The 13023-nt window shown below is 47.1% G+C and overlaps 1 protein-coding gene across 2 annotated transcripts in view; it reads left to right on the top strand.

The window, feature by feature from the left end:
- FKBP8 (FKBP prolyl isomerase 8) overlaps positions 1-13023 on the top strand; it is a 26854-nt gene extending 13831 nt beyond the window's left edge. For both annotated transcript variants that reach the window (XM_087703111.1, XM_087703121.1), the window contains exons 2-9: positions 1021-1319; positions 1771-1940; positions 3041-3129; positions 4647-4864; positions 6650-6822; positions 7904-7981; positions 9375-9512; positions 11817-13023. In XM_087703111.1, coding sequence (XP_087559237.1) covers positions 1049-1319; positions 1771-1940; positions 3041-3129; positions 4647-4864; positions 6650-6822; positions 7904-7981; positions 9375-9512; positions 11817-11903 — 1224 coding nt within the window. In that variant the 5' untranslated portion in view covers positions 1021-1048 and the 3' untranslated portion in view covers positions 11904-13023. The remainder of the gene's footprint in view (positions 1-1020; positions 1320-1770; positions 1941-3040; positions 3130-4646; positions 4865-6649; positions 6823-7903; positions 7982-9374; positions 9513-11816) is intronic.

Raw genomic sequence — 13023 nt, 5'->3', positions numbered from 1 at the left:
GCTTGGGGGTTTTCTTGCAGATATTTCATTACCAAACTAGGTATACCATCAGCACACTGATGATGTCACCTAGTTTGGTAATGAAACGGTTTGCAAGAAAACAAGCTTAGAAAGCACCAAGGACCCCAGAAGGCTGTGGAATTATCCACGCCTGTTAAGAATGGGAAGTGGATTTCCTGGAACTGGAGCAAAGAATCAAAAAACTCAGCCAAGTGTCCTCAATAGAATAGGGATGGGATAGGATAGAATAGAATAGAATAGAAGAATTGGAAGGGACATTGGAGGTCTTCTAGTCCAACCCCCTGCTTAGGCAGGAAACCCTACACCACTACAGACAAATGGTTATCCAACATCTTCTTAAAACATTCCAGTGTTGGAGCATTCACAACTTCCAGTTGTTCCATTGCTTAATTTTTCTGTCAGGAAATTTCTCCTCAGTTCTAAGTTGCTTCTCTCCTTGATTAGTTTCCACCCATTGCTTCTTGTTCTGCCCTCAGGTGCCCTGGAGAATAGTTTGACTCCCTCTTCTTTGTGGCAAATATCTCCCTGAGATATTGGAAGACTGCTATCATGTCTCCCCTAGTCCTTCTTTTCATTAAACTAGACATACTCCGTTCCTGCAACCGTTCTTCCTATGTTTTAGGCCCCAGTCCCCTAATTGTTGCTCTTCTCTGCACTCTTTCTAGAGTTTCCACATCTTTTCTACATCATGGTGACCAAAACTGAATGCCGTATTCCAAGTGTGGCCTTACCAAGGCATTATAAAGTGGCATTAACACTTCACGTGATCTTGATTCTATCCCTCTGTTCATGCAGCCTAGAACTGTGTTGGCTATTTTGGCAGCTGCTGCACACGGCTGGCTCCTATTTAAATGGTTGTCCACTAGGGCTCCCAAGATCCCTCTCACAGTTACTGTTATTGAGCAAGGTATCACTTATACTGTACCTGTGCATTTTGTTTTTCTTGCCTAAATGTCGAACCTTACTCTTGACCTCTTTCTCTGCCCCGCCTTCTTGCAGCTCAGCTGATCAGAAGCGCAGCGGCGCCATGGCTTCTGGAGGGGAAGACCTGGACGACTGGGCGGGCACCAGTCTCGTCGACTTGACCTCATCTGAACTGGCGTCCACCCAGGGTTCCATGATTGACAACGGGGAAGATTTTGAAGTCCTGGATAGTACAGACGACGGGGATTTAAGTGGTCTCCCACCACTGGAGGATGTCCCAACCAGCTCTGCCAAAAAAGACAACCAAGAAGCGAAAGTGGAACATCCCTCTAAGGAAGAGTCAGAGGAGAGCCAGGAATGGCTTGATGTTTTAGGTGGTTACCATAGCTTTTGTCCCCTTCTCTGCTGCTTTTCTAGTCCCCCATGTTCCTCTGGGAGGGGCCATTCACTGTCCACCTGTGGCCTTACTCCCAAGTCGACCCCTGTTCTTTAGCTGTTCCCTTCGTCTGGCAACTCTGCGCATGCGCACAGTGGGAACAGGCTCCAGCTGTTTGTCTGCCTCACTGATCTCTGACTCCGAAGGCAGCTCATAACTGTCAGACGGCCCTGGACCCATCTCTTCCTCCGACACAGAGCCCTCATCAGAGCCTTCCCCAGACTCCAGGACTGGCCCATGTTCCTTCCCAACCTCCTCACTGTCCTAATCTGCTGCCACCTCCACTGGCAGACCACAACAGGTCTTAGTTCGGGTTGTAAGTCAAGAACTATCTGTACCTCTAAGTTGAGGATTCTAACAAGTTACTCTTCTCTCAATCTCATCTCCAGGGAATGGCTTACTGAAGAAGAAAGTCCTCTTACCAGGGCAAGGCCAGGAGACCCGGCCATTCAGGGGCCAGGATGTGACCATCCGGTTTAAAGCAATGCTGGAGGATGGGACAGTGGTGGAGGAAAACCCCAGACTCACCTTCACGCTGGGGGATTTTGATGGCATCCAGGTGCGTGTCTGCCTGGGGAAAAAATGGGGACTAGAAACTTATTTCCCTGTGGAGTAGATATTTAAAGGGGGTCAGCAGTTAAACATGCTTAGCTTGCCAGCTGCAAAGCAGGCAGCCGAGGTTCGAGACCTGAGTGCTATGTGACAGGGTGAGCTCCTGTTCCTTGCCCCAGCTCCTGCCCACCTAGCAGTTCGAAAACATGCAAATGTGAGTAGATATATAGGTAGCGCTTTGGTGGGAAGGTACCGTGTTTCCACGAAAATAAGACAGGATCTTATTTTCTTTTGATTCCCCCCCCCCCCCAAAAAAAATAAGTGTTTGACCTTATTTTTGGGGAAGTCTTATTATTTTTGAGGTGCAGGAGGGAGCAAGTGTGGTCACCTGCTGTGTTGCAATATTTTCGGGGAGGGCTTATTTGCGCATGCGCTCAAAGGCCCGATTGGGTTTATTATCCAGGGAGGTCTTATTTGGGGGGAAATTATACGCCTTGGAGTATAATTCTGCTGGCCACATGACCATGGGAAGGGTCTTCATACAATGTTGACTTCCTCGTCTAAGAAACAGACATGAGCCCTGCCCTCTGGAGATTTTCATGATGTGGATTGGGAAAACCTTTTTACCTTTAGATATTTAAAGGCAAGCCGGAGAGAATGGAAGGTTGGAATCACTTTTCTTATATTGGTTTGGAAAAGTTAACCATCCTCCGCACTTTTACTATATAGCCTTTAATTGAAGGACTGCAGCTCCATCCATAGGGATTCTGGGAAGATTCCTTTTGAGAATAAATTGGTAGCTGATGTCCTGAATTGTTATAAGCAGCAAATAAACAGGAACCAAGGGAATACATCTAACAGGGTGATAGATACTGTAAGCACCAAGTCAACCCTGGCAACTTTTAAGATGCGTGGACTTCAACTCCCAGAATTCCCCAATCAGCCATGCTGGTTGGGGAATTCTGGGAGTTGAAGACCACACGTTTCCAATGTGTGAAAGTTGGGAATCACTGTTCAAATGGGATGTCTGAATGACTATTTGTCTTCTCCGCACACCCTCCTTGCTCCCCAAATAATTTTCCTTTTCTGCCCTCTTCCTCTTCACAGGCCCTGGATCTCTGTGTGCAGCTGATGGACATGGGGGAGACAGCGCTCATCACTTCAGATGGGAATTACTGCTTCGGCCCACTGGGGAGGTACATGAGGAAGTGGACAGAAGCTGGGCTGTTGGCAAGAATGGGGTGTTTTAGCAGCTAGCTACAGGGAGTATCTATTTGGAGGAAGTCTCTCTGAATTATAGAGCCGAGGTGGCGCAGCGGTTAAATGCAACACTGCAGGCTACTTCAGCTGACTGCAGTTCTGCAGTTCGGCTGTTCAAATCTCACCGGCTCAGGGTTGACTCGGCCTTCCATCCTTCCGAGGTGGGTAAAATGAGGACCTGGATTGTTGTTGGGGGCAATATGCTGACTGTAAACCGCTTAGAGAGGGCTGAAAGCCCTATGAAGCGGTATATAAGTCTAACTGCTATTGCTATTGCTAATTTCCAGCTGGCAGACAGAAAATCCAGAAAAAGTTATTGCTCCTTAAACAATAATGTGTGTGGGGGGGGGGGGTTGTTAGCTAAAAGTTGGGCTAGGTGGATCTCTGATCCACTTGTGCTGTTCTAAAGAGGATTAAATAGATCTTCTGCTTACCACCTTATGCGTAGAAACAGCCCACTTCAGAAAACAGGATCATTAAGAGGCAACAGAGGGTGGAGTCTTCGGACTCTACCTGTGGAACGTCCTGGGGGTATTTTGTTGGACCCAGGTTCTTAGTAACAATCCTTTCGACTTAACCTAGCCCATAATAAAGAGCCGAGGTGGCGCAGTGGTTAAATGCAGCACTGCAGGCTACTTCAGCTGACTGTAGTTCTGCAGTTCGGCTGTTTAAATCTCACCGTCTCAGGGTTGACGCAGCCTTCCATCCTTCCGAGGTGGGTAAAATGAGGACCCGGATTGTTGTTGCGGGAGATATACTGACTCTGTAAACCGCATAGAGAGGGCTGAAAGCCCTATGAAGCGGTATATAAGTCTAACTGCTATTGCTATTGCTATAATACTTGGATCAGTCCAGCCACGAAGGTCAGAAATGGAGTTTCTGCTTCAGCAATTGACCTGTGAAGTATTGGGAAGAAATAGCAACAGCACACAGACTTATATACCACTTCACAGTGCTTTTACAGGCCTCTCTAAGCGCTTTACAGAGTCAGCCTGTTGCCCCCCAACAGTCTGGGGTCCTCGTTTTACGCACCTTGGAAGGAAGGAAGGCTGAGTCAACCTTGAAATCCTTCATGGAATTGTCTGTTTGATACTCCTAGCTTAGCTGCTTTAATGTTTCCAGCAGATCATCTGTGTGTGCCCACATGCTCTGCGACACAACACACATTTTGTCTCTTGAATCCGTAAACGTGCACAGTTTTAGGAGATTTTGGTCTCGTACAGTGTTTCCCAACCTTTACAACTTTAAGGCTTGTGGACTTCCAACTCCCAGAATAGGCTGGAGAATTCTGGGAGTTGAAGTCCACACACGTTGCAAAGGTTGAGAAACTCGGGTTTAGTTTAGCAAACTTAGTGGCTCAATGAAATGGGCCCTTCTTGGCAACAGAACGTTGCGTTGATTGAACCTTGGATCTCACCTGATCTGAATGCACCTGCTGATTTCTTCCGAACAGGATTCCCGACATTCCTCCCTGTGCTTCCTTAACTCTCGAGGTGGAATTGTTGACAGCCCAGGATGCTCCCGATTTGGAACTCCTCAGCGGGAAAGAGAAAGTCTCACTGGCTAACCGGAAGAGAGAATACGGCAATGTTCACTACCAGCAATTAAATTACGTTCTGGCCGCCAATTCCTATGACATTGCTCTCAAGGTCATCAACTCCAATACTAAAGGTATCTGATTCCCCCCTCCCCCCCTTAGCCCCCCAGGAAGCCTGGCTTCTACCCAGAGCCCCGCCTAGGGGAGTGTTGTGGCCCGTCAGCAGCTAGTGGACCCTGGCAGTAGATTTGGACAGTGAAGATGTTGGGGTGGATCATGGGCCAGTCCTGGAGTCTGGGGAAGGCTCTGATGAGGGCTCTGCGTCCGAGGCAGGACCAGGGCCGTATGCCAGTTTTCAGCTGCCTTCAGAGTCAGACGTCAGTGAGGCAGACGAACAGCTGGAGCCTGTTCCAAGTGTGCGCATGCTAAAGAACAGGGGTTGTCTTGGGAGTAAGGCCACAGATGGACGGTGAATGGCCCCTCCCAGAAGACATAAAAGAGGAGCGAAAGGACAGTGGAGTTTGCAGGAGACAATTAGTTCGCTTCATTGGTTCGTGACTCTCCGAGACTTCTTTCCAAGTTTTGCAGATATTGGCCTGTCATTTCTCTAAGCCAGATAAGTTCTGTGACTGTAAATCCTCCCTTGAAAGAGTTTGCTGGATGTCAATGAGCAGAATTCACAGTTAATAAAAGGGGTTTTTGTTGGGACAAGGAGTTTGCTTCATGCTCTTGGGAAGCCTCTGTCAGAACAAGGAGCAATTTGTTTTGTGCCAAAGTGCTGCTCAATAATTGGGAACTAGCAGCGTAATCCTTATTTTTAAAAAATGCCTCTTGAACTCTACAATATGGAGCGGGTACTATAGATACAGGCAGTTCTTGACCTACGACCACAATTCAGCCCAAAATTTTGTTAAGTGAGACATTTGTGTTGAGTTTTGCCCCATTTTACAACCTTTCTTGCCATAGTTGTTAAGTGAATCACCGCAGTTGTCAAGTTAGTAACAGGATTGTTCAATGAATCTGAATCCTGCCCCTTGTCCTGAATCACAGGCTTTTTCCCAGTCCTGACTCTGGCACCAACAAGGTCAGCTAAAATCTCAACCCCAAAATGCTGGAAATGTGAATCAATACATGGAACATACTACCCACTTATGGTGGCCCTGTGAGGAGGCTAATTTTTTTGGGAAAAGGATCAAAAAGTGGCTAGAGGTAATAACAGGTGTTAAAATAGAATGGAAACTGAAGTTTTTTTATTAGGAATAATGACTGTGAAATATAAAAAAATAAATTCAGTATTTAATATTACATATAATTACGGCGGCAAGGATTGCCTTTGCCCAGAAATGGAAAAACAAATTAATTCCAAGCGAAGATGAAATAATAAGAAAAGTTATGGATTGCGCTGAAATGGACAAACTAACTAAAGAAATCCAGGGAAAAGAAGAATCAGAATACTACCAGATATGGGATAAACGATATAGGTGGATGGAGGAAAGAAACAAGGATCAATGAAGGAAGACGACAAAGCCCAAAAATAGTAGTTAAGGAGAATTAACACATATATATGTATCCAAGTGGTTTAAACTTACTAGAGGTAATCAGCCAATATAGCAGACAGAGGAGTAAGATAAGAGGGCTAAGAATGGTGAAATACAAATGAAATATAATAGAAGGGGAAACAATATAAAGTGAGTGATATCGATTGGCAATTACTATTAGAAAGAACAGGAAGCTCCTGTTCGTTTTGTATTGTGTAAATGTGATGTACGTCTAAGTTTTGTGTATGTGTATTTTACATGTTTGTAAATATTTTTTTTTTAAAAAGTAACAGGACTGTTCAATGAATCAGAGTCCTGTCCCCTGTCCTGAATCAGAGGATTTTTCCCAGTCCTAACTCCGTTTCATTTCTCTCCCTGCAGTGAATTTCAGTGAGGAAGAAGAGGCAGAGCTGGTGGAAGTGAAGATAAAATGTTTGAATAATTTAGCAGCGTCCCATCTTAAGCTGGACCATTTTGAGGCTGCCCTGCGAGCCTGCAATCAAGTGTTGGAGCAACAGCCAGATAACATCAAGGCGCTGTTCCGAAAGGGAAAGGTAACAGAGGGTTTAACAATGAGCTCAAGGTCTGAGGATGATTGGCTGGTGGAACTGCCCGTCAAAGGATGGCAGCACTTGGCACCTCCTCCCAGGTTATATTCCGGATCAGGCGATCCTTGGCTTACAACTATAATTGCAGATTAACAGAGTTGGAAGGGACCTTATAGGTCATCTAGTCCAACCCCCCTCCCAGGCAGGAGACCCTACACCATTTCTGACAAATGGCAGTCCAATCTCCTCTTGAAAGCCTCCAGTGATGAAGCTCCCACAACGTCCGAAGGCAACTTCTGTTCCATGCGTTGATTGCTCTCACAGTCATAAAATTTCTCCATATTTTCAGGTTGAATCTCTCTTTGTTCAGTTTCCATCCATTATTCCTTGCCTGGCCTTCAGGTGCCTTGGCAAATAGCTTGATCCCTTCCTCTCTGTCGCAGCCCCTCAAATATTGGAAGACTGCTATCATGTCTCCCCTTGGTCCTTCTCTTCACTAGACTAGCCATGCCCAGTTCCTGCAACCGTTCTTCATATGTTTTAGCCTCCAGTCCCCTAATCATCTTGGTTGTCCTTCTCTGCACTCTTTCTAGAGTTGAACCCAGGATTACGATTGTAAGTCATCGCAGTCGTTAAGTGGGTCACCATGTGACCACATGCAATTTCAGGAGCTTTTTTGTGGGGGTCGTTAAACGAACTCTGTAGTCGTTAAGCAAACACAGTGCTTGTTAAGCAAATCCATTTTTTCCATGAGTGTCTTTTGCCGGAAACCGGAAGTAACTATTGGAAATTTGCAAAAAAAAAAAAAAGCATTACTAATTGTGGTCACATCATCACAGGAAGCTGCAAACAGCTGTAAAGGTGAGCCAGTTGCCAAGCACCCAAAATACGATCACATGATTGTGCCTCTGTGTGTGTGTGTGTGTGTGTGTGTGTGTGTGGCCATTATACGTTGGGTGGTAAGTAGCTTTGTGCGGGTCTGTTGTAACTTTGAATGGATGCCATCAGATAGGTCTGGCAGAGGCTTTCAAAAGAGCTGTGTCAAACCAGAGATTGCCCAGCATTTTTCTCTTGTCTGCTAATCTAGGTTCTGGCGCAGCAAGGGGAATACAGTGGGGCCATCCCTATCTTAAAGACCGCTCTGAAGCTGGAACCATCAAACAAGGTAAGCCTTGGAATCTGATCGTAACTGGGGCAGGGAAAACAAGCAGGGGCTTATGAGCACCAAGCAGCCTATAGGCTCCTTCCCTATTGACTATGCTTGTCAAAATCCAGCTGGGAAAGTGATTTCATGAACCCCAGACTGATAAGAGGACAGTAAAAGAATCTCTGTAACTCAGAGTTGAACAGGGGAGTCCTTGGTGCTCTCTGAGCTTGGTTGTTTGCTTGCAGACATTTCATTACCAGACTAGGTAACATCATCAGTGCTGGTGAGTAAACTGGGTTTGCTCCCTATTTATATACAAGTAGCTGATAACCCGCCGTTGCCCAAACGTAATTTCTAATGTTGGATTTCCTGCCTTACCTGTAGGAGGCCCCCTGTGGAGCATGGTGAAGCTGTTATCATGGCAACTCCACTACGCTGTACAGCAGAAGCCATTTTATGGCAGTACAGTAGAATCCATTTTAAGGCACAACAGGCTGTATCTTAACAGAACACACACACCAAGGAGTATTAGGGGTGTCTTACCCCACAGTATTTTTCTCCAGAGAGTAAGTCATCTGTGTATCAAGTTTGGTTGAAATTGCTCAAGTTCCAGTGTTATGCTGGAAAACACACACACACACACACACACACACTTTTATATATAGAGAAGAATAACTGACAGTGAACAATCAAGCTCAGAGAACACCAAGGAGTGATAGAAGACACTTGGAAGGCCTGACATTGGAGAACATCCTTATCCATATTCCCTCTTACAAACGGTGGCTGTGTGACCATCTTTGGGAAGAAGGTCTGTAAGCAGTTGAGATGGGCAAGAAAAATGTCAGAACTAAACCCACCACCATTGGGAGGGGAATAAGTCAGAATCTGGCTCAGATGACCTTCTCCTGTTCTAAGGCCGCCTATGCAGAACAGACCACAAGGAATGTTACAGACTGCCAAGATGTCTTTCTGGAATTGTGTTGGCCAACTTTGAAGCAGACAACTTGGTTTAGTGGTTAAGGCACCAGACTAGGAACCAGAGTAGAATAGAATAGAATAGAAAATAGAATAGAATAGAATAGAATTCTTTATTGGCCAAGTGTGATTGGACACACAAGGAATTTAAGTTCTGTGAGTTCTAGCCCTACCTTGGGCATGAGAAGCTGGTTGGTTGATTTGGGGCCAGTCTCTCTTTCTTAGCCCAACCCACCTTCACAGGGTCGCTGTTGTGGGAAAAATAGGACGAGGAAGAAATATCAGCTATATTTACCACCTTGAAGTGTTTATAAAAAATGATAAAGGCGGGATTTAAATAAATAAATAACCCAGGCACTCTGATGTAGAAGTGTTCTTCTAACCTTCTTAACGGTACCCCCAATCATGCTGTATTCTGTTCTCCATCGGCCTCCAGACCATTCACACCGAGCTCTCGAAACTGGCCAAAAAGCACGCTGACCAAAAGAACATCGAGGCAGAGATGTACCGCAAGATGCTGGGGAACCCTGGGTCCACCAGCCCCCCAGCGAAGTGCAAAGATAAATCCTCCTGGGTAAGTGGCCAGAAAGGAGTATTCACTGAGCAAGAGAGGTAGGGAGAAAAAGGGAAATGGATGGGATGTCTTGCGTACTAACAGCTGTAGGATGAGCGTAGAAACTTCTGCAGGCCCTTGTGTCTTTTGCCCTTAGAACCGACACAGCGGCCTATAAAAATTGCCACTTGCTTTCCGTGCTCACTGTAAGATGTTGCTTTCTACCTTCCAAGGCTAAACAGGTTAGGGCCTGTTTGTCTACGGCAGGGGTGTCAAACTCGATTTCATTGAGGGCCGCATCAGGGTTGTATTTGACCTCAGGGAGCTGGGGTGGGTGTGGCCAGAGTGGGTGTGGCCTGCTTGATGTCATTCATGTCGGCACCTGGGGCGGCCCGAGTGCTCTGCCAGCGAAAACAGGTTCCTAAGCTCCGTTTCTGGCTGCGACGACCTCCTGTAACCCTCTGCCAGCCCTCCCCAGCTCCATTTTTGCTGGCAGAGGGTTGCAGGAGGCCGTCACAGCCAGAAATGGAGTCTCAGGAAGAACCTATTTTCACTGGCAGAGGCTCCACAGGCCATTCCTTTGCTGTTTCCAGGGTTGCCCCTCATGGACTGGATCTGGCCCGTGGGTCTTGAGTTTGACACCCATGGTCTAAGGCAATGGTTCTTAACCTTTTCTTCACCACTAACACCCACATACTCCTTTAAATACCCTTTGTGGCCACCGACCTCCCAGGATTTAAATCATTAAATCGTCAGGAATTCTGGGAGTTGAAGTCCACATCGCTTCAACTTCCCATGTCTGAGTAATGGGTTGGATCAGGTGAAAATCAGAAAAATACCCCCATGCATACCTCTGGGAGAGGTAGTGGGGTGTAAAATCTCCATATTCCAAGGCCTGGGACTCAAGAGTGGATCTCTTAATTGAGGAGTCGGAAAGCATTTGCGGAATTTTCCCAAAATGCTTAACAAGCATTGCTTGGTAGGCAGCATACTCCAAACTGGACCTACCTTAATTTTGGGCGAATGAAATGGGAGGGTGGTGTTGGAAAAACCCAAATTTGCAAGTTGGAGCTCTGGAGCAGCAAAATAAGGACAAAAACATAAGGAGCCATGCAAGGTTATGTAAAACAGAGGTCCCAGCTTGCCGACCCCCCGGGGGGGGGGGGGGAGAGGTGATATTCCTTGCAGGTGGTAGATGAGTGCATGCATGTACAGCTCCATTTGTGTGAGAGGTGGGCTTGCGCAGCCCACTTCCGAATGGGCCACGGCCTGGGTAGTGAGCCATGGGCGAGGGGTTGGGGGCCCCCTGATGTAAAAGTTGTGATTTTTAGTTCTCTTGATTGAACAAATTCATCAGGAACTGGGTTTAAACATGCTGGGGATAAACACGGATCCAGGGGTGGGCTGCTATGGTTTTGCCCAGGTTCGGGAGAACCCCTAGCTAACATTGTGGCTGGTTCAGAAAACCTCCGAATCCCACCCTTGGCTAGCCCCGCCCCTCCCCGGAGTCTCCACGTGGTCTGTTTTGGATGTGAGGTAAGTGCAGGGCCTGCACGGAGGCTCAGGGATAAGGAAAAACAGGCCTTCCAGAAGGCCAGAAATGGGTCCGTTTCCGGCCTCCGGAGCCCGGGGAGGCAGTTTTCACCCTCTCAGAGGCTCGAGGAAAGCCTACGGAGCCTGGGGAAGGCGAAAATGCCCCACCCACACCGTGGTGCAGGAGGCCGACTAGGCCACGCTGGTTCACCAACAAATGCGCGCCGACGAAACCAAGGTGAGAAAACTGAGAGGTCGAAATCGTGCCAATGAATGCGTGGAGAATCACGCCGACAAAAGCGCGCCTTCAACAAACAACTAATAACAACCTAATAACCCTAAACCTAACCCTGAACCTAACCCTAACCCTTACGTTAACTTAAATCGCGCTTTTGTGGGCGCGGTTTTGTCGGCGTGTTGTTGGGGGCATGCTTATGACGTTGCGGTGTTCTCTCCACGGTTTTTGTCATGCGTGCATTTGTTGGGTCACGGGCCACGCTCACCTTGGCCACGCCCACCTAGAGAACCCGTTGCTGAAATTTTCGAAGCCCACCCCTGCACAGGCCCACCGTCTGACCGAAATTAAAAATAAAAATAACGAAACTATAAAAATAATAAATTAAAAACAAGAGGCAAACTCTAAAGAGCAGGATCGACGGACCACTGGGTCTTTTTCTCTCATTTGTTTTCTAATTGTTTCTTTGAGGCTGCTCGGGATATGCCAGTTCCTGAGCCATGTGTCTTCTGAATTTTGACAGTCACTTATATGTTTATTTTTTTTCTCCTTCCCAGACAATTCCGTGGAAGTGGCTGTTCGGTGCCACTGCTGTAGCGCTGGGGGGCGTAGCCCTGTCAGTCATCATAGCAGCCAGAAACTAAGGCCGACCTGCGGTTGATGACTTTTGAGGAATCAGGCTTGGAGATTTGGCCCTTCCTTCCTCCCAGCTCCTGCCCCTCTTCCACCACCTGGCCCCCTCAAGGACTGGCATACGACTTTGCACCGGTGTCCTCCCCTCTGGACTGTAGGTTGACTGAGTGGGGGGGTGGGCACAGCAGACTTGGCTCTCCTGCCCAGCAGAAAGACTTCCCAGCCTCCAGAGTTGATCAGAACATCAATGAAACCCTTTTGCAGGAGATGCCTGGGGTGGCAAGAGAGATTCTTGCACCGTCTGGAGCTGCAGAAGTGAGAAAAAACCCAGAGGGTCTGGGTATATTTTGCAGGAGAGGGCAGGAAAACAGGCCTTGGCTCAATGGCTACCATTCACTTCTCTCTTTCTTTCTTTCTTTCTTTCTCTCTCTCTCTCTCTTTCTCGCTCGTGTGGGTTTTTCTTATCCTTGCGCTGTAGCTGGCCCCGCAAAAGAACCGTCAAAATGAAGGAAGGATATTTCTGGGGTCCGCCAGGCAGGGGGAAGAAACCAGGGACTGCAAAAATAAAAATAAAAATAAAAAAGAGTTGCATTGGCTTTAGAACAGATTTAGGAGGAGAAGCTTAGAAACTGTTTAGACCTGGCCGTAAGCCAGGTAGAAGAGGCCAGGACTGTGAAGATGCTCCTTTAGTGCTCAGGATTGGTTTGGGTGGGGGTCAGAGGGATTTTGGTTTGTCCAACCGCCTTCCGTGAAAGCTTCCTTGGAGAACCTCAGGGGTTTCTCTAGATTTCATTTTGGTTTGTTCCAGGTGTTGAAAACATGCCTGCAGGGAACATGTCTGGGTAAAAAATGACCTGGATTGCTTTCTTTTGATCGTCTTCAGGAAGCCAAATCGGGAGCCAAGGAATTTCTCCATCGTTGCTCAAAATCTGCTCTCAAACTTTACTGGTGGCTTTTTCCCCCCCTGACTGTCTCCTTTTTAAGCCACCCAACTTTTCAGTTCGCAGCACCAGGTGCCACTCGAACCCGGCGCTGTTTTTCTTTGGTACAGTTTTTCTCACTCTCTACATTTTAAAACTGTGAACAGCTGCGACATCCTCATGTTCTAATAAAGCAACATCTCTCAGCAGA

The sequence above is a fragment of the Thamnophis sirtalis genome, unplaced genomic scaffold (assembly GCF_051295495.1).
Source record: "Thamnophis sirtalis isolate CommonGarterSnake01/CBP01778 unplaced genomic scaffold, rThaSir2_p1.2 scaffold_1, whole genome shotgun sequence".
NCBI classification, from domain to species: Eukaryota; Metazoa; Chordata; class Lepidosauria; order Squamata; family Natricidae; genus Thamnophis; species Thamnophis sirtalis.
Note: the sequence above shows the minus strand (reverse complement) of the source record. Positions and strands in the feature narration are given on the sequence as shown.